This window comes from Branchiostoma floridae, chromosome 9, assembly GCF_000003815.2.
Source record: "Branchiostoma floridae strain S238N-H82 chromosome 9, Bfl_VNyyK, whole genome shotgun sequence".
Taxonomy (NCBI): Eukaryota; Metazoa; Chordata; class Leptocardii; order Amphioxiformes; family Branchiostomatidae; genus Branchiostoma; species Branchiostoma floridae.
In genome coordinates this window covers 1630347-1657175 of record NC_049987.1, presented here as the reverse complement: position 1 = coordinate 1657175, position 26829 = coordinate 1630347, and the positions used below count along the sequence as shown (strand labels likewise).

General features: G+C 39.6%; 2 protein-coding genes across 3 annotated transcripts in view; one reads left to right on the top strand and one right to left on the bottom strand.

Annotated features, from left to right (window-relative positions):
- Positions 1–26829, bottom strand: part of LOC118422570 (phosphatidylethanolamine-binding protein 1-like) — a 367419-nt gene that overhangs the window by 215029 nt on the left and 125561 nt on the right. The window lies entirely within an intron of this gene.
- LOC118422569 (cytochrome P450 2U1-like) lies at positions 15869–23891 on the top strand. The gene is made up of 7 exons (XM_035830196.1): positions 15869–16154; positions 18947–19139; positions 19458–19996; positions 20891–21055; positions 21267–21383; positions 21606–21747; positions 22045–23891. Exons 1-7 carry the CDS (start codon positions 15969–15971, stop codon positions 22224–22226), a joined length of 1524 nt encoding a protein of 507 aa, XP_035686089.1. The 5' UTR covers positions 15869–15968; the 3' UTR covers positions 22227–23891.

Genomic DNA, 26829 nt, shown 5'->3' with positions numbered 1-26829 from the left:
CAAGTTGTCAGGTAACTTGCAGCGTTACCTCCCGAAAGCAGATCATCAGCAACGTTCATCCCAGCAGCATCTTTATTTCCAATGACGGTATCCTGACTTATGTTAGCTGCTCACTTGTAGGGTGGAACCTACTTGAAGCACTAACTTTTTGCCACAAGGAGAATGCACAAAGCTTGTTTTTCAAGTTGGCGACAATAAACTTACCCTGTGTGGTAATCCCCACTGCAAACAGTGCAGCAGCAGAACTGATAGGCTGTATTATGCAACGTCCATAACACAGTGGTAAAGTTTCAGAGCAACTCAGGGAATTGTGGATAATGGTTTATTAAAGATTAGTAATTACCGTGCCTGCAATTAACCAAATGGGCATTAATTTGCAAATAGATATATAATTCTAGAGATAGGAGTCAAACATAAATTTACATGAAATGAAATGAAAATAATATAAAGTTTTTCAAATGTCTTTCACATTGAAAAGAGTGGGGTGTCCTGAAAACAGCTTCAGGAACAACACGAGGTTGTGTTTCATGTCAACAAGTCTCAGATGGCAACACAGAGACATGAAAGTCATGTTGACCTGTGGTGATGGTGTGGCTCTTCACCATCTTGGTAATGTCTGGTTTGTTGTACATAAAAAAAATAGATTTTCCCAACGAAATTTCTTAGACTTGTTCCCATCTGAGAAAATTAAAGAAAATTGTGTATTGTGGTAAGATCTACCAACAATAGATTCCATTGATAGTTTTATGTCAATAAATATGGTATGCTTTGAAATTCTGTACATCTACACTGCACTCAGTTTTAACAACATGGTAATGCCAGTTTGTTAATCTCCTGGAACATAGCGGTTCATAATGCTGTTCTACAGTAAAACAAACATTGCAGGGGGATGGTGATAATTAGGTTAAGTAAAATAATGACATTTTGAACAATGACATTGACACATGCCCGAACACTATGACAAATTGTAACAGTAAAAAAGGTAACTTTAACATGACCACATCATAAACCAGAGTGGAAAAATAAATGATTTATATTTAAAGCTGAGGAATTCAACATTAATAGAGACAATCAATGACAGCATTACCAATATACTTACATTATTTAGCGATAAATGTATGGAGTTATCCATCTTCTCTATTATGGACTTAGACATCCTCTACTAGCTTGCCACACCCAGGGATTGGACAAACTGAGACCATGTTTTCACACTTTGACAGGATGTGCTTCATATAGTCTTCCCTGTCAATAGAAGGGAATAATTCAGATTTTAGTTCCTGTTGGCACATCAGCTATTTTGTCTTCAGGGTTAGCCCTTGGCAATAGCCTATGGCTAGTTGGGCAGCCCTGGCTGTCCGTAAACAGCCGAGCGAATATATAAAATAAATAAATATTTTGTCTTTTGGACTTAATCTTTCAAAACGGGACCAAGGAAGTAATTTAGGTAGCTAAGAAAAGGTAGATTATGTGCACTATCACTGTTTTGGAATTTCATCATTATTTTCAGTTCAGCTTCCTTGTTGTTTGTGGTCTCTGGTCATTGTATCTCTCAAAGCTGAACCATTTGAGCTATTTCCGGAGACCATGGATTGTTGAATTCCGCGCCGGAGTAGAGTAAGTTATCAATATTTATTCAGGTCAATGAAAATAATTTCACCACACTAAACATCAAGTCTTCAGAGTACGTAATGTCGCCGGTGTGAGCCGGGCGGTAAAAAAATATCTACAAAGTATTTCCTTTTTTAGAGCTTAGCGGCAAAGACTACTAAAATCATAGTGATGAACAAATGAAACGGTTCGGCAAACTATATAAATATTTACACGTACAAGTTGAGTTATTTTTACATGTCACTTTCACAATTATTTTCGTCTCTTCGCACACATCGTCAGATGCCGTCGGTAAAATTATCTATTTGCACTATGTCGCTTACACAAATCAAATGGCTGCAAATGGAACTGAGAACAAAAGAAAAAAAAAAGGTTGACCGAACCGTCTTCTTATTCACAGTTCTGAGCTAGGACTATTAGTATCGTTGACGCATAATTTTGTGAAAGAGATCACAAAAAAACAAAGGAATTACAGCAAACATGGCGTCTCCGCCGGGGGAAAGCTATCCCATGGATAGTTACTAAAAGGCGAAAACTTTGAATACATTTTTTTTCTTTCACGACACTCTGTCGGCTTTGAGGCGTGAACTTTGAAATTAATTAATGCGTAGTATTTTCTACAGATTAGTCTTAGACGGATTATTCTAACAAGTTTGTATTTGCTTCGATGGAGTCCACAGCACTTTTGGCTTGTATATTCTTTTGGGTACTGGTGTACTCATCAAGAAGGCTGGCAGCTTCTTTGCCCGCCTCCTGGAGATAAGCGGGCTGTCGGGGGCCTTGTCGGACTCGCTTCCGAACTTTGACCCGGACTCGCCGTGCTCTGACCCGGACTCGCTCCAGTACTCGCCCCTGGCTGTCGGGGTCCTGGCTGCCGAATGGGGTCTGTCGGGATGCAGTCTGTCGGGGTTGATGTAGTATGCCTTGAGACACCGGACTGCCGTGGCTGTCGGGGTTGTTGCCGCAATCCGCGTGCCTCCGGGCTATCAGTGTCGTACTCCGGACTGTAACCCCCCCCCCCCCCCCTCCCCTCTGACGCTGTGCTGTCGGGCCCGGCCGGACTGGTCAACCTCGCGATCGGTCAGGTGAGGCCCACTTTCCCTCAGCAGTCTGGGGTGTCCGCCGCGGAAGTACGTGCTGGGGTTGTAGCCTGTCTCCATAATGGCGGACTTGGCAACAATCTTCAAGGCACCTTGTCATAAGTCTGTAACAGGCAGTAACATAGTTGTTTTTTTAAAGAAAAACTGGACGAATTCTATGAAATGTTAATTATCGCCACATGAAATTTTAATGTAGCTAATATACCAGTCTTTCATAATGCACCAAAAAGATAGCAGGAACACAAAACAATTGAAATTTCTGGAATGGCTCATCTGGCAATTTATTGTCCATTGTGTACTGTTTACCAAAGGATTTTATATCTTCCTTGGTTTATCTAGTCACTTGAATATCAAATTGGTCAATTTGGAGAGGGAAAAACGGTTATATCAACAAGCCTGTTTCGTATGTACATTGGTACGTATCAATACATATGGAGCCTGAAACATTTCTTTGCAACTACAACAACAGATCAAGGGGCAGATAGATAAGTTGGGAAAATTTGTTATTATAAAGGTGGAAAATATTAATGCCTTTGCTTCTGTCGAGCGAAGACCATGGCAACACTCTATTCGGCCACCGGGTTGGCCTCTTTCCCTGCTGGCCCCATCCCGGTTGTCTGCGCCAGGTCAGTACCTTCACGTAGCATGGGATCAGTTCACGAAACTGTGCGTTCGTGAAAAGTGGAACATATGCTTAGTGTTCCGAATACCTTTTTTGGCCACATGGAGGCAAGGGATTTATAATAAAATGATAATGCGAGAGTTGTCAATTTTAGCCAAAGATTATGAACAAAATTGTAGTAGTCATATGCCATATGTAGTCATCTAGTATTATTTGTTTTGTTCTTTATCAGCCTAATTGTTATTTCCATTTTGTGGCAGGCGATGTGACATACTTAGCTTAGACAGCGTTGGCCCCCAAACGTATCCCAGAATATATATTTCTCTAACCGGATATTCCCACCTCGTACCTTAATTACGTCTCAGTCTTCAGCATTTTTTCTGTAGACGCGCTAGTAACCCATTCGGGACAACCGCTGCCTTCAATTGAGAAATGTATCGGCATATTCTCCGAACCGTTGAACATAGCTTGTCAAATTTGGGTTAATCGGTAGGCTTTTGTGATGAAGGGGCTGATATTGTGGCAAACGAATCTGTCTAGAGAATGGTCTTCCATTCTTCTTAGTTTGGCCTCTCAGACTTGTTGCTAATGGTTGATAAGTTGTTCCCAGGGGTATCAGAAACTTCACGAATCCTGGTCGTCGGAGTGCCCATCCTCGTCGATCCAGCTTTCTTGCCGATCTATATTCTCCAGGAGCAAAGATGTGTGAAACATGAAGTTGGACGGAGACATGTACGCGAGCTGAGTTTGCATGTTCGTTGAACTATGAGCTGATGGACCCTATGCCCAGCGCAACACTCTAGCTGTCCATACAGTATCCAAGCAATCAAGCATCCAACATGCCCCAGGAAGTCGAACCTATATACGAGGAAGACAGTCTTATTGAAAAAGTGCGGATCCCTGTTCATGGCATGCCTGTGTAGTTGGCAGCTGTTGTCGTGCACCACGATTCTTGGGGCAGTCAACTTGTGAGGCACGTCTGGAGGATCTCAAATAGATGGCGTGGACACTCATAGCTACGCATGGCCCCGAACTCCTAGTAGACTCCGTGTGGGCAGAACAAGGTGAATATCCCAGGCGTCAAAGAGGGAAGAGGCCCCTCTTCTGTCACTCAATGTCCGCACCATGTCGCCCACTCTGCGACTGGTTATGACTGTACCACATCCAGGTTCCATCCAAAGACGAAAGGAACAGCGGCTTGTGACTCACCGTAGCCAGGAGATATGCCTTCTGCTGCATGTCAGACCTTGCTGTGTTCTCCACTTCATGTACTGCCTGTTGGAACCTGCGAAAAAAAAATGTCAGAAATATAATGTTTGCATAACAACACATAACAGTACGTGTATAAGGAAAACGGTTCATTACAAAATACATGTATAAGCTACCTGACAAGATTTATTTCTACTACATGTACCTTTCTTAATGTTTTGAAGATATATGAATATAAGATATATTTTAGATATATCACATGCCCGATTCCCTTCAAAATAATCAAAGCTGTAGAGTCCATTCCAAGACACCGTGCGGATGTTTGTTGCCATTGTTTAGAACTGATTTTAAAGTTTTGTAATTATACGTCTAGGACATTTGATACTTAAGAAATATTTTTAACACTGTTTCAATTTTTTTTATAAATATTTCCTCGGTCATTTAAAACTTCAAATATTCAAGATGTGGAATTCAATACTTCTAAAGGTTTCAAAATAATGATAACAGCATTCTACCATTATTTACCATTTTCTACCATTTTTTTTGTAAATGGGTCAGTGGGCCGGGAAAATAGCAATTCAAACATCCTTGCAAAATATGGTTGGGTGCCATGCAACAATGGCCCACCACAACGGATCCACCAGTGCCCAGTAGTGAAATCTAGAAATATACAGAGGCAACAATAGGGCTTACTTTTATGAGGGCTATAGACTAATTTTACCATTTGGGAAAGTTTATAAATATTTGTAAATGTGACAGAATTACACAAAGGTTTCACATTTATTGTGAATAAAGATATTTTTGTACAGTTTCTTTCAAAATGTTTCTAAAATATCCAAAGAAATTCAAATAGATAAGTATTTCCTTAGTCAATTTTTAAAAAGAATTTAATTATTGTGGCTTAGATATTCTTTTATTCAAAATAATTCAGACTTATTACAAATATCACCTAAAAATACGTGCTGCCTTTTTGTAGGTACGTGGTCTGCATCCCTGTGTTGGCAATCTCCTCTGCAAATAGTGTAGTAGCAGAACTGATGCGCTGTATTCTGCAAGGCCAATGACACAATAGTAAAGTTTTTGAACAACAGAGGGAATTATGGATAATAGTTTATTAGACATTAGTAATTACTGTGCTTGCAATTACTCCATTGGTATTAATTTACAAAAAAAGGTATATAGTTCTAGAGAGAAGAGTCAAGCATACATGAACTGAAAATAAAATAACATAAAGTTTTTCAAATGTCTCTCACATTGACATGGGGAGCGTGTTCTAAGACAGCTTCAGGAAGAACCCGAGATTGTGCCTCATGTCTCTGTCAGATGACAACAACAAAACCTGGAAGTTGTGTTTCCCTGTGATGGTGGTGTGGCTCTTCACCATCCTAGTGATGTCTGGTGTGTTCTACCTGAAGGAATGGATATTCTCACCGAAATCCCAAAGACCTGTTCCCACCTGAGGAAAATTAAAGCAAAAGGTGCATTGTGGTGAGTTCTACCGACAATAGATAGTTGATAGTCAATAGACATGGTATGTCATGGACAACTTAATGTCCATCAGGCACTCACGGTGTCAACAACTTGATGATGCCAGATTGTTATTGTCTTGGTACATATAGTTCTGCCATGCTGCTGATGATGTTATACAATGAAAACACATTGCAGGGGACTGAGGATGATTAGGGTTTGGAAAATGACGTTTTGGACACGTATCCAAACACCATGGCAAATTGTAACTATAAACAAGGTGGAAAAACAATGACATATTTAAAATTGAGCAATCCAACCTTTGTAAGGACAGTAAATGACGGTATTACAAACATACCTGTATTTGGAGGAATGCATGGAGTTTGCCGTCTTCAATAGTATGGATGTGGACGTCTTCTATAAGCATGCCACACCCAGGAATTGGACAAACTGAGACACTGTTTGCACACTTTCACAGGATGTGCTTCATTCGGTTTTTCCTGTCAAAAGAAGGGAATAAGTTATATTTTAGTTCTTATTGTCATCAACCAAAAATTTATTTAAGTAGAATAAAAAAAAAGAGTAGAGCAGACTTTCCCCTCCAACCAGGTAGGTCTGGTGAAGCAAGCGAGGCAGAGAAGCTATGGCACAGCGTCTATTAGCCTAGAAGCCACAGTATTACTCTATAAAGGTCCGTAAGGTAGAGAATATGTAGTCATTGTTGACCAAACTACCCTTGTCCTCCCAATATGATAGATGCCTTGTCGTCCCTACTGTCTTGAAGCTGTCTCTCATCTGATCTTCAGTTTCCCCATCAGTTTTTGTCCCCAAGCTCTTAAAGCATCTTCTTAAACTTGATCTGATGCTATGTCTGCATAGTTGGCTGGATCCTTCAGGAATGGTTTTTGTTTGTCTCAGACTCGAATTTGTTGTCTTAGTTTTAGCACTGGCTGCTCTCTGCCATTTATCACAGTGATATTTGTTTGAATTCGTTTTGATTTTATTTTCCAATGAAGTAGGTCTTGTATATATTTTCTTTACGATGGTCATATCGCCTTCATTAATGAGAATTTTCAGCTCGTCCCTAAGGAACTTTTGTCGTTTGGCGACAGTGCATTTCTAGTAAACACGGGTGAAAATTTGATTGTTCGTCAGCTGACCAATCAAAGTTAGAGATATAGTGGGAGGTACACATTTAAACAGCAATATTTCCTGTTTACTCGGCACATTAGCGATTTTGTTTTTTGGACTGAATCTTTCAAAATGGGACCGAAGAAGTCACTTATGTAGCTAGGTAAAGAGGTAGGTAAAAACTCCTTCAGTAAACTCCTTCAGTTTGGGCTAAGGTTTCAATCTCTAAAGGCTGTGATTGCCTCTTCATTCATCTAAACCTCCACCGCACATTCTGCGTGATCATCTGTTGTTATTTTTTTCTTAATTACTTTGCTCTTCTGCCCCTGCGTGTCCAATTTCTGCGTGTCCAGATTCATGTAGTGTTATTTGCAATGGATAGAGTAGGCATACCCGGTGTCAACGAATGGGGTGTTCACTTTTCTAAATAGGCTCTGACTATCATGGATCAAAAGCCTACTGATTGGAATTGATGCCTCCTCTTGAAGAGACTGCCTCCAGTTCTCCTGTAGGTATGCACACTTCCTTTTCTGGAGGAGGAGAGACATAAAGCGATGTTAAACAGGACCTACAGGATGAGAGGATGGATATTCTGATGTCAAGTTATGGAAAATAACAACTTCCCCCTCCGTGCTGTCGGAGTCGCTGTACGTTGCACACTGACCTGTATTTGCTGCCGTACTCTGGCCCGGAATCTCTGTCGGGGTCCGTGCTGTTGGAGTCGCTGTCGGTGCCGCTACCGTACCGTATACTGCCTTGGTCCGGGCTATCAGTGTCAGTGCCGCACTAGCTCCGCGTGCCCCCGGGCAGTCATGGTCCGGACAGTCGGTGTTTCTGTCTGGTTCCGTTCAGGTCCCTTCCGCCCTCTGATCCCGTGATGTCGGCCCGACGAGGTTGGTCAACCTCGCTGCCGGTCGTGTGGGGATCACTGTCGCTCAGCAGTCTGGTGTGTCCGCCGCGGAAGAACATGATGTTGTCATACCCTGTCTCCAGGATGGCGTACGTAACAGCAGTCTTCAAGAGTCTCAGACATGCATATGTGAAAAGAAGCAGTAATGGCTCTCTCCATATCACAGCGCGCTCCATTTCCACTCACCTGCGATTACCAAACAGTACTTGACTTTGTACTTAACAACCTGTATGTGTCACGGAAACATGCCCTTTGACTAGGTTATTTTACCGGGATACCTTAATCATGATTTACTTGTTACTGAGTACTGTGTCCATTAAAGGCTTTGCTATTAGTACTGTCTTGTCTTCCTTCACTTTCATCATACATCCTCGTGATATCCTATTGTTAGATGAATTATAAATCAGTGGTCTGTGTTCCTCTTCAGCAACGCTCATCCCGACAGCCTCTTTTTTTTTCAAGTTTTGTTAATTTTTTTTTTATAGAGTACAGCACGTTGTACAGAAAAATCTAAAGGCTACAAAGATCACTGTAATACGTTCAACATCAAAACATCAACAACAAAGTTGACAATGAATTTGATTATTGCTATCAAGGTGTCATTATTTACAAATGGAGATCAATATCATGACGTGAGGTTATACATTTCTGCTTATTGTTTTGCACTTACACTTATTTGAATGAAAGTAGTTCAGAACTGCATAACAGCATTACAATATTGTGTAAATATTGTACAAACGTTTGCATAGTGGCCTTCCGGAAACAGTTCCTGATGGTTTCGGGAGCCACGTCACGCCAGGCATCCCTGGTTATGTAGAGAGTGCCCAGCACCATGATTTGTTCTTTTGGCCAGCTTGGAAGCGGTGAAGATCAAACTCTCTTCAATATCAATGATGTGCAGGATTTATCTCGACATGTACGACCTGTACTTGGCATTGAAGGTACGGATAATGCCTTGATCCATCGGTTGGATGATTGACGTCGTGTTTAATGGCAGTAAGACGAGGCGGACGTTCTCTAACAGCATGAAAATCTTCTTCTGGCGTCTTACCATGTCTCTGTTTACCGTCTTTGCCCAGTCCCTAAAGATTTCTCCCGTATATAAAGGCATAAAAAGTGAGCAATTACGACATTCTAATAATTTAATTAATCATCATTCACTTCTTTTAGGTTAGTATTACCAATATTTAACTTTGAAATATTGCACGTACTACATGTATGGATAAAATCATGTATCTGATAGCATGCATCATATATCAGGGTTGTAGCCGTTTTGTGTGTGTAGAGCAATAAATTTTGGCTTATCTTGCTGGGTTCAATCACACCAAGTCATAGATATTCATAGTTTTGTGATACCGTAAATGCATTCCCATTTAACGTTTCTGATCTACCAATCTCTCCTGTGAGACACTGAGGCAATCATATCTTAGCTGTAATGTATTGAGGGACTACAATGGTATTACACATACTTACTCTTGTACATGAAAGCTCGATATTTAAAGCTAATACAGACTCGACCCTTGAGACTGTGCAAATGCAGATCATGGGCTGGGCGTAAAAGTTTACCCCTGCCGCCGAAACCAAGAGAATTACATAGCAGTTTGTGCGCTAGACAGAAGGGCCTAACAATATATCACGTGCAGCCATAACGTCTCCTCAACCCACTGTCAGGCTTGGGGAGAGGGCTTTGCATCAGACGAAGCATTAGTCCTTGACGGAGCATCTTTTGATCCCCTCCTCTGCCTTTTGCCTTCCATGCAGTAACCATACAGTCGTAAGTCATACTGTCTTCAAACCTTTTCGCTAAATCCTCTTTTCCTCGCTTTGTAAAGCATTGCTCTGAAGGTAGAAAGTGGTGGTGAATCTCACTGGCCTTTGCTTCCAAGTAAGTCAAGGAGGAGATTATGCGCGACGCGGAGAACATAAGATGGGGAATTCTCGCCTGTTCCACACCCTTAAACCTGTCATCTTCTACTGTTTTGCATATGTTAGGTGCTTGACCGCCTAGAAGGGAACACAAAGCACACTTCTTATAAGAATCCACATTACTAAATCACCGGCTGCTCTTCCGCCTTACGGTCTCCTATTGCTGCCGATGATAAGTCGATTACTAGTTTGCATCGCCTACATGGAAATAAAAAGGCACTTTCAAATATTGCAACTGTTGTAAAAAGTGTCATTGACTGTGGCTTTGTCTCTTCATGTACGTACATATGGTCATTTATCTAGAGCAGTAAAGTTCACTAAATGGGGTAAGGAAAAAGTCTGTAAATCTGTTTAGACAATGTTGTTTATTCAGGTCATGACGTCAACAAAAACTAAACAACTTACCTTGATGGTTGTCCACCTGTATCTCTACAAATTCATTATTAATTGAGTACCATCTTTTTCTAAGCCCGTACTACACGAACTGCTTTTACGTATTCAATGTCCCGGAAGGCAGGTCGTTCCCTCCCTGTTGGGGTCAATTCGAAGAGACTGAGAGAGACTGAAACATAAGTATATTGTTATCATTTGGGTCATCACATTCATGTTTGTAAATTTTAATAAACGTGCACGTAGTGTTATTAACTTTTTAAGAAAGTTCTAGGTTTACATTATTTTGTTTACCATTAATTTCCTCGCCTCTCCTGTTCCCGGGCCTCCCCAAGCACCTTGCCATCTGGCATGCAGATACGCACCTTCGGCCTCACAGCTGATTGGTTCCCCGCCTCTCCCGTTCCCGGGCCTCCCTAAGCACCCTGCCATCTGGCACCTTCGGCCCTACAGCTGATTGGTTCCCCACCTCTCCCGTTCTCGGGCCTCTCCAAGCACCCTGCCATCTGGCACCTTCGGCCCTACAGCTGCAGCTGAAGCCGCTGCTTTTAAATCTCTCCTTTAGAAATGATATGTTAAATGTGTACTTTTTTTGTTCTCCAAGCTGCTGAGCAAACGTGCTGAATGGAACGTGGGAGTTGGCTGTGTGGATCCACATGTTGGGTTTGTCATCTTCCCGCTCATTGTGTCGTTAGCGCCAGTTATCTGTTCGGTCGAACTCTTCGATCTTGCTGAAGTCATTAAAGATATCCAGATCCACTTGGTTGTCTGGCATGTTGTACTGGACCGACTGGCTGGCTAGGATGTACTGTAAACATGAAAAATAATTCTTGCAGTTGGTAAATAAGATAACTAGGGAGTACTTGTACGAGAAAACTTCTCCCGGTGTAGTACTGAAATAATGACAGGCATTGCTTTCACCGGACACTGTTATTTGCACAATTCCGTGCCGTTCCTATATATATCATCATCATCATGGGTTACCCCCATATAACCCCGCAAGGGGCAAAGTAGGGGGGGAGCTGAGGTCCCGGGTTAGGGCGGGCAGCCCATTGTGCCTTCTATGAAACAACTGAGCCTGGTTTTTATTTTGAGTGTCCATTAACATTATAAATTTCTAATCAATAATTGTTTTCAACTATGCCTATTACGTGCATTATTTTAATAGGTGCGGTGTCATATCTCAAAAATAAGAGGACTTTGTTTTCACTACTAGTGTTCAGAAATGCACGGATTACTACTTCGGCGTGTGTTGTGATCTGTGCTTGACATACCTTGAAGCGATTTATGATGAAAGCCTATGGGTGTTTTCCTTACTTGGTGAGCAGTTTAAAGAGGCGGTGTCTTCGTACGAAATCTTCTGATGCTTTCTCCGAGGTGTGTATGCAGATAAAATTGCATGGTCTGCAGCGTGCCGGGAAGCTCCTCTATACATGGCAAGAAATTGGACATATGTTTGGAAATGCCCCATGTTCCACTAACAGATAACCTAACGTAGAATGATATTGCCCCCAAGGGAATTCACCGATTTTTGCAACACAATCCACCTTACATGCCAATCAGGTACTTGAATTTCATGTTGTCTGGGCTGGGACAGTATACATCAACCCATCTTCCAAAACCTTACACAGCCTAACAAGGGACACACGCCATCCTGACACAAGAGGGACACCGAGTCTTCAAGCAAACCTTACATAACGGCATTAGTACGGGTGGTCCTTCTTAACAAGACACAAGACACACGCAACCAAGTTTTTCAACCAAACCTTACGTTACGGTCATTGTCAGGACCAGGTCCTGTGCCTGTGCCTGTCCTTCAGTTAGTTCGGGCTGCCAATTTTTCTACCGAACCTTACATTGCGGAAGTGGTCAATTATGACCAGGTCCCGGTGTCCAAACCTTACATTACGGAATTACCGTACATTGCCAATTTTTCAAACCTTACATTACGGAAGTGGTCAATTAAGTCCAGGTCCTGCTGTGGCCCGTCCCTGCCCGCTATCTCGAGCTCCGATTTTTTCGGTAAACCTTACATTGCGGAAGTGGTCAATTAAGTCCAGGTCCTGCTGTGGCCCGTCCCTGCCCGCTATCTCGAGCTCCGAATTTTTCGGTAAACCTAATTACATTACGGAAGTGGTCAATTAAGTCCAGGTCCTGCTGTGGAACGTTCCTGCACGCTATCTCGAGCTCCTTACATTACGGAAGTGGTCAATTAGGACGGCATTCAATTGCCACTGGAAAGTCTGTTTGTGACGAGTTAGTGCCTAAAAACATGCAGAACTTGCCAAAATTTTGGTCAACCAAAAAAATCTACATACCAACACATGTTTCTGTGTGCTTCTTTTAGCTCATGTTTACCAAAATCGTGGGAGAATGCTTCATTTTCGTCCTAATTTTGCCGCCCTGTTGCAGGCACTTGGAATGACCGGCAGCTAATTCACGTGTTGAGCAAATGTGCTTCCACGTGTACAACTGGTGTAAACGAAGGTCATACTACACATTTTTCCAGAGAAACATTTTTCGAAATGTTTTAGATTATGTTATGTGTAATATTATTTTTCTTGTACGTGAACTTCGCTTAACAGAAGCTCGGTGACAGCTTGTGTACTGATGACTGCTAAATTCTCCCAACAGCCGGATTTTTCCAGCTGTGGGCCTAGCCGGCCTCGCGTTTCTTTCCCTTTACAGCGTTCTTTATAGAAGAATTGGACATGTAAGCTCCCAAAGTTCTGCACAACATTTTGAATGTCGGAATATTACTACTCTTTCTGATGGCCAAAAATCACTACCTAACAAATGAAGTCCATTTTGGTGGTCATTTTCAAAATCGTCAACCTCGACAAATGCGAAAATTTGACCATCTTTAGTTTGCTGAATTTTTGTCCTCGAGATAGGAAGACAAAAAATACAACATACTAAAGAAGGTCAAAATTGTCCCAACAACCTCTGCTTGGAGAGGACAGCGGAGCAACTTCTCCACCTCATCACCAATGTCACTTGGCATCGTTTCTGTTTATTGTTTCCTCAAAAAGCGTGCTAAACAGACACATAATTGCATGAGTAGGAAATTACATTCCATCTTATCTACATCTTATCTTATCCTCTGACGTGTACATGTGGCATTTTGAAATGATTTGTTTTCAAAAACAACTTCATATTCAAACGGACTATTTTCAACGCTGGTGGTGGCGGATGTATACCGTGGAACGCCGGAAATCAGTGACATTATCAGTTATTGTGTCCTGAGGATCGCGCGGGCTTGGATTTACTGGTGTATCGTTGCTTAAATTTACTTGTGGCAGAGTTCGTCAACTACATTACAATTTTTATCATAGTTAAGATTGTATAGGCTGGTAGAGAAATACTAATCTACTAGTATTATTTCATGGGTTCTCGTGGATTAGCGACAGAAGTCAACTCAAGATGGTGGACCACCCACGTGCACTAGAGCTTCGTTATCTAGCCAAGGAATTGGACAGAAAGGGTATGTAACGATACTTCTTTTCCTATAACAATGTGCTAATTGCGAAATATTAGTTCTGAAGTATTAGTTTGGTTACTATCGTTAGTCGGCCAAAGAATCTTTTAACTAACATTAACTAACCTACTGGGGAAAATATTTTAACGACAGCCATTACGTGGCGCCGTGGCTAACATGTCTTCCCAAGGAGGCTTTAACCTCCTTTTTCTTCCACACAAATTTTATACATCTCTCTGCATGTTGGCAAAACATCAAACTTTTGATGTTTGGTGACAAACAAGGAGACTGATATATAAGGGGGTATCAACGTTTATTCTGTTTGACCAACTATGCCCTTTGTGAAAAAAATTATCTACGCGAAAGATCTACTCTCTCTACTCTAACATCCTTGAGCCAAGTTTAGGGTGACAACCTCCCCGATTTCACTGACCTTTCCATGTTTTAAATACATGCTATGGTACTATTTGCTCTATCAAATGGCACAGCAGGACCTGGACATAATTGACCACTTCCGTAATGTAAGGTTTACCGAAAAAATCGGAGCTCGAGATAGCGGGCAGGGAACGGAACACAGCAGGACCACTTCCGTAATGTAAGGTTTGTTTGAAAAATTGGCAATGTAAGGTAATTCCGTAATGTAAGGTTTGGACAAGGGAGACATGAATGAACCCCTGGATTAGATTTTACTCGTGGAAACTCGTAGAAACTGCAGGCAGACTGTAATGAAAACACAATGATGTATTTAGATCGATATCCCGTTGGTTTGTAAGTTTTTTTGTAAGTTTTTGAAATGCCCCATGTTTCAGAATGTCCAATATTTTGCCACTACTGAGCTCCTCGCTAGGAGGACCATGGCCTCGTTTATTTGTCCCTATGTCTTTATAACAGATACCTGAATATAACATTTGCATGTTTCGTGTTCTTCAAATTATGATGCATAATTATACTATTTCCTCTGTAATTGTATATCTGCACACCAGGAATCGTATATAAATATTCAATAGAGATCAAAACTTGACGAAGGACTACCGAATGAAATGTTGAACATAAGGGACACAAGAAACGTTTGCCTTAGTTCTGGTCTCAATTTTTGTATTTTAAGCAGTATATAACACCCAAATACAGAACGTATCCGCTAACAATAGAAGGTTGACCCTCAGATTGCTCTATCTAAACACGAAACAGACTGAAAAGTAATTTTGGAATGCAAGGTCCGCATTTGAAATCCTAGGTACCACACAGTCAATATGAGTATCGAAGTTCCCCAAATTGACGCATGTTGCACAAACGGACGCTGACTTTACTGTTAGGCTCGCTCATGAGGCGTCGTCAAAAAGAAACCAAATAAACATAAACATACAGCAGTGTTTGTGATTACAATTTACTCATCAAGCGTTTACAATGTGCTCTACGTTACAAAATATATATAGACTATGAAAAACATGTTTGGTAAACATTTGGGCAACATCATCATTCTTTCAGAAATCGAGCATATTGTCCCACAGGTCAGAATTATTTAAGATAACGTGTATGCAACACTTTTGAAATATTACAATAGAGAAGAAATCGTTGTTTAGTATACCAAACTGTAAGTTATAAATTATACTTTAAGCACGCCTTATCGCGTCTTTTCATAGCGCCCAAAAGATGCCATCAATTTGAGTAAGCCAGTCTCGCCTAATCTAAAAAGGGGGGTATTCGCAGGTTTAAGTCCACTCACTAAGTGCTCAACCTAATTTAAACATGCTGTTTCTGTCAATAATGCGCTGATCACTGACAGGATATGGATATCCGGAAAGTGTCATTACATGTAAACTGGGGTTGGTTTGACTTTAAATTCATTTTTTGGAGACCAAAAGTAAGAACAATTTTGTTTTACTGGTTTGATTTTCGTGATATAAAATGCCATATTGAAAACATCTTCAAGAATTACTTTACACCATGACATTTAATCTACCTTACGGTGTTACCCAGGGAAATTGGTTACCTAAATTGCCCTGTGTTAGAACAATCCAGGGCAGCAAAATAAACACAGCTAAAGCGTGAGACAATAGGTTGTCATTCTCCCATTTGCAGCCCGGGTGTACGTTTGGTAACATTAGTTGTGATTTTACCTGACGATATATGTTAGACGTTAGTACAGCCATGTCGTTTTGGAGCTACATTTATCCCGCCATCGGGAGCCTACAGGTGATATTACTAGCCGTTCTGTGTGTCATCGCTACACTTGTACTGTGTGGGCGGCCGAGAAATATGCCACCAGGACCGAGAGGACTGCCGATTGTCGGGAACGCCATAGGCCTGCTCAAGGTAAGTGTTCAATACTAGTAGAAAAATACAGTGGATGGTTTATTGGCGAAAATAAAAGAACGTTGAATTTTTACGGTAACTTCATGTGTAAATATGGTTAACTCATGTGTAAATACGAATAGATCTTAAGGTAAGTGTTCAGTTATAGTAGGAAATTGCAGTGGTTGTTTTCTTAGAGCAAATTAAAAAAACGTTGAATATTTAAGGTTACTTCATGCGTAAATACAAACAGATTTTTATCTTCAAAGTTTAATCAGTTAAGTCCATTAGATTTAATTAGACTTACAAATAGCAGACGGGGAACCAAACAAAGTACAATCAGTCAGCTGGTTGTCCAGAAACCTAAATGAGAAATCTTCAAAAGATCGATAGCCTACCGTTTACCAATTGTATTCAACAACCTACCACCAGACACACAAACGGCTCCAAATCTGACCTCCTTTATGGGACTCTTGGAACAGAAAAATATGACCAAAACGAACGGACAAAAAAGAATCCTGACCTGTCGATAGACTTAATGTGGTTGCATAATGCAAATGTAATGATATGCGTTAATAGATTTATTAGTAACTTATGTAATCTGTATCTTTGTTATATGTTATCTGACACTCCCCTCATGACCTATATAAAACGCTGCAGGAAGGCATATTTCCGCTTCTAGTGAATGTATAAAGGGCCCAACAATCAATTTGCAATATTGTATCGCGTTCAAGTGTAATCACCGTTTTAATTTCTTTTCGTATGACAAAGAAAATCAAACGCTTATAAGTATTTTCGGATGTCAAACCCCTCATAGGCTTCTAGACTTCCAGTGCATTCTCGCGGTTTGACCCCTGACCTCACTACGAGTTGACCTTTGACAAAAGTGCCCAGTTATCTTCCTACCTGTATTGACAGGTGATTGGAGATAAACATAGATTTTAGTCAGTTGGTTATTTAATCTAAACTAGAGTTATCCACTTTCGAATATGTTTACAAAAATGCCTCTGCTATCCCAAAATAGTCGCTAGTGGGCCCATGGTCGATTTGGTGTTGATATTATTCAAACACATCTACGCGTAATGTAAATACTTCAAACCCAGCTATTCGAACATAGAATTCTCACGGACCTAAAAATAATATCGAGCTATGAAAACACGAATTACTTTCATAATACTCCATTCCAACATAATACCAATGGACTGAATGATAAGTGGCCTGCAAGCTGACTTCCTTTTCTATGCATAAACAGAGTTTCAAACAAATAAAATAACATTTACATGGAGTTTTGTTCAATTTTAAGTTGTTCCTAAGTTGCCGAACATACATTTATTACCTCCATGAAATGTCATGGAGGTTATATTTTACCCCGCGTTTGTGTGTCTGTCTGTGTGTTTGTGTGTGTGTGTGTGTGTAAACAAGATAACTCAAGAACGGCTGGGTGGATTGCTTTCATACTTGGTGTGTTGGTAGTGTGTGATGAAAGCTGGAAATGATTAGATTTTGGGCCCTCTAGCGGCTCCCCTTGGTACTGCAGCGCAACTTCCGGTTTTGCTATCTCGGTGTTCTGAACATGCTATGGTCACGATTTTTGAGTGTTAGATAGCTCTTGTGCTCAGGAAGAAATGACATAAGTTTGGGCCCCCTAGCGTCTAGTTTTGGGATAGCAGGGGCGTTTTTGTCAAAAACTTCTGAAGAGGATAACTCAAGAAGGGAACAACGGATTTTCATGATCTTTGGTATGTAGGTACCTTAGACAATGTTGTACACGATAAGATACTAATTATGCAAAATAGGAGTACATTTGCATAATTAATGAGAATATTCTATAATAGCAGTTTTTTCAATGTATCTCTTGTTCCAGACATGCTATGGTCTTGACATTTAGGTGGTAGATAGCTTTTAGTGCCATGACATATTGGGGCAAGTTTCAGCCCTCTAACATTTAATTGTGGAACTGCAGGGGCGTTTTTGTCAAGACACTCCAAAGCGGATAACTGCAGAAAGGATTGACGGATTGGCATCATATTAGGCATGCGGGTACCTTGGGCAAAGATGTTCATAATGATATGCATGTTATGCAAATGAGGACTTAATTTGCATAATTAATGAGGAAATTGTATAATTCCATTGTTTTCAATAACTGGACTTCAATACATGTAACACATGTTAATTATGATAGGTGGAATATAAGCAGATACCAAATATGGTAATGAGGAACTTATTTGCATAATTTATGCAAAAATTGCAAAACCACTTTATGATTAATAATGGGAATTTTATAATTGTGACGTGTATGTTAGTCAATGATGAACAACACCATGCATAAATTATATTAATGTGTTAGTCAATTGCATGAAATTTACGAAAGCTCTAAATTTTCATGGAGGTATGAGGTCGCCGAACTCTAGTTTATTTCTGTGTCTGTATCTGTGTCCCTGCAATTACATGTCTTCAATCATGTTATAATTATGTCATAATGTAATTTGATATTTTCTAAAAAAATGATTTCATCATTTTGCTAGTTCTGGTTGTGCAAAAAATATTCAATATGATACGATGTAATATCATGGCACTAACTAGCCGTTACACTTTGAGACAAATTTCTAGCCATCGCAGAATTTTACATCTAACCAGGCTTCAGTATGCCCACATCTATAACATCAAAAAAGTTAGCTTCTTCCCTTGTTGTTGATAATGAATAGTAAACAGACTAAAAACAGAAATTCTCAATATTCTGAGAGCAAATTTTTGTCCCTCGCCATAAACTTCAACTAAAACCAAAGTGTTGACATGGGTTCTATCATCAACAGGGTGCTCTTCCGCTAGTCTATACTGACTGGTCAAAGAAGTACGGTGACGTGTTTACCGTGTATTTTGGACCCAGACGGACGGTAGTTCTCAACGGTTACGCCGCCATCCACGAGGCACTGGTGAAGAACGCAGAGAACTTCTCCAGCCGTCCGCCGTCTCGAGCAATGATGACTCCAGATGGAAATACACTCGGTAAGTCAACACAATGGCTTTGTTAATCATACGGACTTTTTATAAGGTTAAAGACCCATCTGACATATCAAATTGGCATTTTTAATGATAATGTTCTTCCATTCCGGTTTTTTAAAAGACCGTTTAGAATGTAATTAAACTAGTACCACATATGTCACAGAATACATATGACGACGGACATGCTTAAAGACAAGCTGTTTATCATGTATTCATATTTGATGCGAAATCCATGTAAGTTTTGATATTAACCGCTTCAAAGCATTGCGATTCTTAGCTGTTGTCTTGGTCTCTCTAAGTTTCTTCTATTTTCACCTTCAGGAATAGCCGCTGAACCTTATGGTCCCAAGTTGAAGGAACACCGTAAGTTTGCCATGATGAGTCTGCGTGACTTCGGAGTTGGGAAGAGAAGTCTTGAGGGGAAGATTCTCGAAGAGGCACGAGGTCTCGGTGATGAGATCTGCAAAACAGAAAGCCGAGCCTTTTGTATCTCTCAGATGATGCAGAATGCTGTTTCTAACGTCATCTGTTCAATTGTGTTCGGTCGCCGTTATCAGTATGATGACATGGCATTCAAAGATCTTCTAAATGCAATAAATGGTGTATTCTCTCGAAGCTTTGCAGTGATATTTGCGCAAGTCTTTCGTCCAATGAGGATCCTACCAGGAGTAAGGAAGCCGTTTCAAGAACTTAAACGGAACGAGGCAAAACTCATTAACCACATTAAGGACAGAATCAAAGAACACGAAGACACTTTTGACCCTAAGGACATCCGTGATTTTATTGACGCATTTCTCTTGGAGTCTAAAAAACGGCAGGGAGACGAGAACTCTACATTTACTGAGCAGGAACATGCCGCGGTAAGATATAATCTTCACGACATTATGTAATAGTACTTCTGTTTCAACAACCGTAGCATTTGAGAACGTATTTGTAAAAGGATTCAGTATATAAGTTGGGGTTATGAGTCGTGCAGGCACCAGTCATTACATTAATTTCCATTGTGTAGAAGATTTTTAATGACAAAACCATGGACATTTTAAACATACATTAGGCCGCACCAATTTAATTTCTTGGTTCACGGATTTTTTCATAAAAATATGGAGCGAGAGGGCGAATTAAAAATAAAAATTGTTAAATGGTTGGGGTAAAGGTAACGGCTAATCCAAAACATAAAGAAAAAAAGTTTTCAGCTTGAAAAAAGTACAAAAACACTTATTATTGTACAGTAACAGCACCTGTACCCACACTTTAAGGAGCTTATAATATAAAGGCCAGTTTGCTACACCAGAAAATAGGTGAATGGTTTCATTAATGGTGAAAATTTGCTGAGTGGTAATTTTTATTTTTATTTTTTTCCCAAAAAAATAGGAGCGAGCGAATCCGTGAACCAAGAAATTAAATTGGTGTGGCCTTACAATTTCTTTTAAATACAAAGTTTAACAAAAATTGTCTTTGGTGGCACAAACGGAGCCTTGGGGTCTTGGGTTTGAATTCTGCCATGTCACCGATATTTCGCCATTAGGACGACTTTCCTTACTCCACTAAGGTTGAAAGAAAAGGGGTAAAAGGTGGCAAAAGGCTTCGACATACGATATCATGCCCATAGGGCCTGAAAGAGTCTAGAGGACTGCATTAACCTTCTTTCTCTTCGTTGTATGTGCCACTGTTTTAGAAAATTACTAAAATTCGATTGCAGTGCCGTGTGTCCTTGTCTGTCTGAATGTAAACAAACGATGTTTTTATCGCCCAAGATCGTTTATCAACTGTTCCTGGCAGGAACTGACACAACAGCTATCACCTTACGTTGGGCCCTGCTCTACATGATCCTCCATCCGGACATCCAGGAGAAAGTACAGCAGGAGATAGACAGCGTGCTGGGGCAGAACCAGGAGCCGTCAATGGCACATCGTAGCCAAGTCAGAAGTCCTAATCAAATCAAATCATTTTTTTGTAGTTAAAAAATGATTTTATTGTGACCTAGCGGTAACCGATGTGAGCAAAGTCAAATACACAGACATTTCCATTGAATCACACTAATTTCTTGTTCATGAAATGTATTTCACTTAAAAGTACGTTAGATGTACATTTCAAAGCTGCTAACATTGGCCGTATAATGTTTGAAAATAGATGCCATTCACGGAGGCCACACTGGCAGAAGTGAGCCGACTGGCATCTGTGACGCCGATGACCATCCCCCACGGCACGAGCAACGATACAGCATTCAGGGGGTACAACATCCCAAAGGTAAGGCGTTCGTCAGAAGAAATGATATACCTTTCAAATATAAACTGTATATAATCATAGTAGTGCAAAATCGAAAATTTGAGACACTGAAGACCACCGAAAAAATAGTCGGCTGGTTTGACAAAGGATATTTACTTTCGTCAAATATGGTTTGCAATTATATGATATATGATATGATATAATACGCTCTAATATTAACATTTTATTTGTTTTCTTACTTAGAACACGTCGGTGACAGTAAACATCTGGTCCGTGCACCATGACCCAAACCTGTGGCCGGAGCCGGACAAGTTTGACCCAACTCGCTTTCTGAATGACGAGGGCAAATATGTGAAGAGGAATGAAGTACTTGCGTTCTCCATTGGTAAGATAACGCTTTTTTTTTTAGTTGTAGTACTTTAACATCTTAAGGTAGCATTAATAAACATGCTAAGAGAATCAAGATAATAATACGGTGTTTTCTATGAGAATTCATTAAACTGTTCACGAAGATACTTGGTTTAACCTAGAACAGAAACATGGACTATTTATAAATCTGTGCAATTATGAAATGGATTTCGTTTTCTAAGAATAAATGAGGAAAAGAGAATTGAAACAATACATATACAAATATATTTAAGGTATCATTTATGTACATTGAAAACAAACTTGTTTTTCCCAGGCCGTCGTGTCTGTCTTGGTGAACAACTGGCCAGGATGGAGCTCTTCCTCTTTTTCACATCTCTGCTGCAGCGCTTCACCTTCAAGCTGCCAGAGGGCGCTCCTAAGCCTTCTGAGAAAGGGATCCATGCAGCATTGCATCACCCTGTGCCATTCAAGCTTATTGCTGAACCAAGGGATTGAAATACATGGAATTTTGCTAGTAACATGCGCATGTAGGTTGGATATCAAAACCTTTTATTAGTCAGTGTAGTGGTAGATGGATGCGTATAAAGTAAAAACCTCGTCACACAAATACGTCGAGAAGAAAGTTGATGATATTATAATCTTGTGAATTATGTGGCATTTATTATTATCAAAGCGTCAGTTTTTATATAGAAGAATAAAGTATAAACTTTTAGACACCTTTGTTTCGATACATTAGTTATTTCAACAGTCTGTGGTTCGTCGTGTGGAGATATCTGGTCATGATAAAGTGCTTAGAAGTATCATTACAGGTGCAGTTCTAGATATTTTCTTCCGCACTTACGACATTGTTATAAGATATAAGGGCCATAATAAGCAAAACTCTACTACATTGAGTTAATACTGCTAAATACATTCCTAATTTCATTACTGCATGTTTAGATTTCGCGATTATATGTAAGGTAGACGTTGTAACAATGCATATTTATTTATAACCATGCTAGTTCTAAAGTTTGAAACAAATACAGTTAGTTTTAAAGATAGACGTGCTTTTTGGTATTATAATATTGCTATTATAAATTAGATTTACTTGAATTTTTGTAAATCAAGTAAACATTTTGTAATACTTACCATAAAAAGTTCTAAAAAGTCAAATAATACTTCGTCAATGTCTGTTAGACACCATCATCAGGGTTATAATGACTGGATTTCCTTCTCGATGCTACTTATAGCCGAGGTAGGTGGCGCTGTAGATGTAGATGCCATCCCAAACGTAAGGCAGATCCAGTAATTTTAACCCTGATTGGTGTCTGACAGACATCGAAACGTTGGATGTATTACCCTGGTTATGTCTTACAGAACTTAAAGATATGAGCAACATAACTATATCAACTGATGTAATAATTTGCGGATGTATACAGTATTCTATTTTTCTGAAACATGCAGTAATGCAGTGCGTTTAAAAGAACTATATGTAGAATATAAAGTAGCAGCTGTTATATATCAAGTTAGGTATGATCCCTTTAGTGATAATAGTTGATATTAAGTAAGTATTTGCATATGACACATCATTTTGCATGTAATATGATGAAAGCTTTTAAAAATATTCGGAAAATAGAGGTATTCTTAATCAATGCTAGTTACCATTCATTAATAGGGTAGAGCTTTTTAGATTCTTTAGTTGATTTTATTTTACTTCAGTGTATTTAATACATAATTCCATTAAATTTAGAACGATATTAAAAGATCCATGCCCTTTTGTCGCAAAAAATTACAAAAAGTCGTAGAATAACTTTGTTACTACAAGTTAAGGAAATATTACATTGCAAGGGTTGTTTTTACATGTTACTCACTTAGTAATAACAGATTTCAGTGTACAATGATAAGATGTAGAATATTTTAAAAGCATATTGAAACCTCATGTCATTGAGCTATCTTGAGCATTGATACTGGTAAGCTGGTGTTTTTAAACGGCACATACGATGAAAAAAATACTTAGAAGTAGATCTATGCTTGGCAACCAGCAAATTTAGAATTAGTGACCGCTCTCTTGAAATTGAGACAGTACAGGAACTACTATGTGTGACAGAATGTGATACAAATGTAGTAGTAATAAAAATTACATATTTACTAATACTGCTTACATAGTAACCCCAAATAAAACATCTAAAGATACAGAAATGTTATATATATATTATACCCTTTTTGTCTTCCTTAACCGAGTAGAACTGCACAAAAAACTTGAGATAAGTACGTGAACACACCTACACGCAGGTTTGCTTATTAGCGTATACTAAGTAATGTCAGGTGAAGCTGTAGCTAGGTGATGTCAAAGGCAGGTGTGAACATATACAGCCCTTGCAATTAGATGGGTGCGGCAAGGAGGTGAAGCAGTTAGAAATGGCCTGTCCCAACCTAAACATTCCCTCCTGCAGGAAGAAATGGACTGTCCCCACCTACACATTCCCTCCTGCAGGAAGAAATGGACTGTCCCTCCTAAACAGTCCCTCCTGCAGGAAGAAATGGCCTGTCCCCACCTGAGTAGTCCCTCCTGCAGCATGAAATGGACTGTCTGCACCTAAACAGTCCCTCCTGCAGGAAGAATTGGACTGTCCCCACCTAAACAGTCCCTCCTGCAGAAAGAAATGGACTGTCCCCACCTGAGTAGTCCCTCCTGCGGCATGAAATGGACTGTCTCCACCTTAACAGTCCCTCCTGCAGGAAGAAATGGACTAACCCCACCTAAATAGACCCCCAGCAATAAGGAATAAACTAGCTCCAACTGAAAGAAGTAAACTAGCCCCACCTGAACCACACGCACCCTCATTGCAACCCCGGCTGTGGTCTGTTATTCCTTTTCTTGCAATAATATCAATTAACATATTACGTCCATCCCTTTTTTGAAGTCCTTGACCGCATTAACATGGGCAAGGCCTTGCAACTGAGAAACACGAAGAAACAGCACTGAGACGTACCCCTGATCGACTATCCACAGCATGCTGCAGCTTCTGACGACTGGACTATTCTATCTCAGGGTTGTTTACCATATTTTTATTTGCAAGGACTGACGTGTGTATTGAATTGGTCCAAACAGAAACAGTGCACGTAGTTTGCCGTCCGTTTAAAATTTTAAAAAATATTTTGATGCCTGCATAGATTATGCAGATGACCGTCAAAATTTGCATAATTAACATTTTGTACATTCCTCTCTAGTTGTATGAATAGCATGATGTTGTATGTATAGACAAAAGTGTAAAACCCTTTTGTAATTTCGAAATTGATAGTTATATTATCACCTCATTTGCATACATTTCACATCTCATGGTTATCATAATGATAACAATTATATTTGACAAAAAATATTAAACACCTACCATTTATTGTAGGCCAACAGCGAAACCGCCTGTCTGGATTTACCCTGTTTTCTCAACCGTCACCCTTAGTTTCTGACCGCCCTGCTTATAACCGTTTGTTGACAAGCAGTTATGCAAAAAATCATTATTTTTGGTTCTAACAATGTATTTTTCATATTTATTTGCCTTATCACTGCTATTTAGTTACATAAATAAAATCTTATATTATCTAGCATATCTTTCATAATTATATATGCATAAATTATGCTAATTTGATAACGTCATCAGTCCAAAATCAAAGATGGCGGACCGTATGGCCAGATCAAGAATAACAAGCTAATTATCCCTTAAAATTCGTAACTACCTGGTATTTTTTTAATCACAAACCGCCTAAATGAATAACTTTAATCTATTTTAAATGCCCTTTGTATATATAACATGAAGGAGCCCAACTCGTATCTTAGATGTGAATGACGTCATTTTATGACGTCGTTTTGACGTCATTGATGTTGCTATCGGCAACACACGTGTTAATAAACATTATTATTCTGTTATCTGCACTTGTTGTTACATTTTTGTAGCATAAATTGAAGTTTTCTGAGAATACCCTTTTTTCATGGGTCCGGCCAATATAATCAAATTGATGATGTCATAATTACGTCATCTTACGTCATTGTAACATCAAACGTCAAACACTTGTCAGATTTTATGTCGACATTATTTCTTAAAAATCTAGTGGCCCTACATCATGTCGTGTTAGAGTTATAGGACTTAGAAGTGGAGGGCCTCAAAAGCCACCCCCGGTCCAGGGATGACCAAAAAAGCCCGGTCTGAATAAAGTTAAGTTTTCAGCTAGACGCACTCCACTGGAAGGGAACTGGAAAAAAATCACATAGCCAACACACAAGCCGTTTTAGATGTTGAAATATTATCTTACTTAAGGTAAGACTAATACATGCAGTACTAAAATAGCCATTATCACCATAATACCTAACAATTAGCTAAATACTTACAAGTACTAAGATTTTACATAATTATCAATAACCCCATTGGTCGCAATTTTACGTGCCATTGATCACTAAGTTATAGTTAATATTACTACTAACTCTATGGATTAGAAATGATTACTTTAGCTAGCATTATTCTGTGAAATAATCCAATAGTTACTTATGTTTATCTAGAAGGTGGATAGTAGTATTGTAGAGTTTTAGATTTGTGCGCCTCATACTTTGAAGCTGCATAAAATAATATGGAATTTTTGAAAACCTGGTTAACGTTAGCAAGTAGATCTTAAAGAAGTGCCTGAAATAACTAATTCTAAAAGATTATACACCCATAGTTTTGAATGTATTTCTGATTTACAATAGTTATCATGGTATGAAACTTAGCCACTCAATATATCAAATAGATTGGTTTACCCACGAATGTTCTTTGCTCATTATCAAATGTACATATCATATCGTGTTCCACTGATATAGGTTTATTATATCCAACCTTACTGACTTGCATATAGCGTGTTAAACTCGTGTAGCTATAACTCCTAGATTTCATTTCACTCTCTTGGTTCAGCAATCAGCATAAATGGCACAGGTTGATGTAGCGGACCAGGTATTCCATTTTCCGAAGGCTTAGGGGCGCCCTCTGGCAGCTTGAAGGTGAAGCATTGCAGCAGAGATGTGAAGATGAGGAAGAGCTCCATCCTGGCCAGCTGTTCACCTAGACAAACACGACGGCCTGAAAAAAAAAAA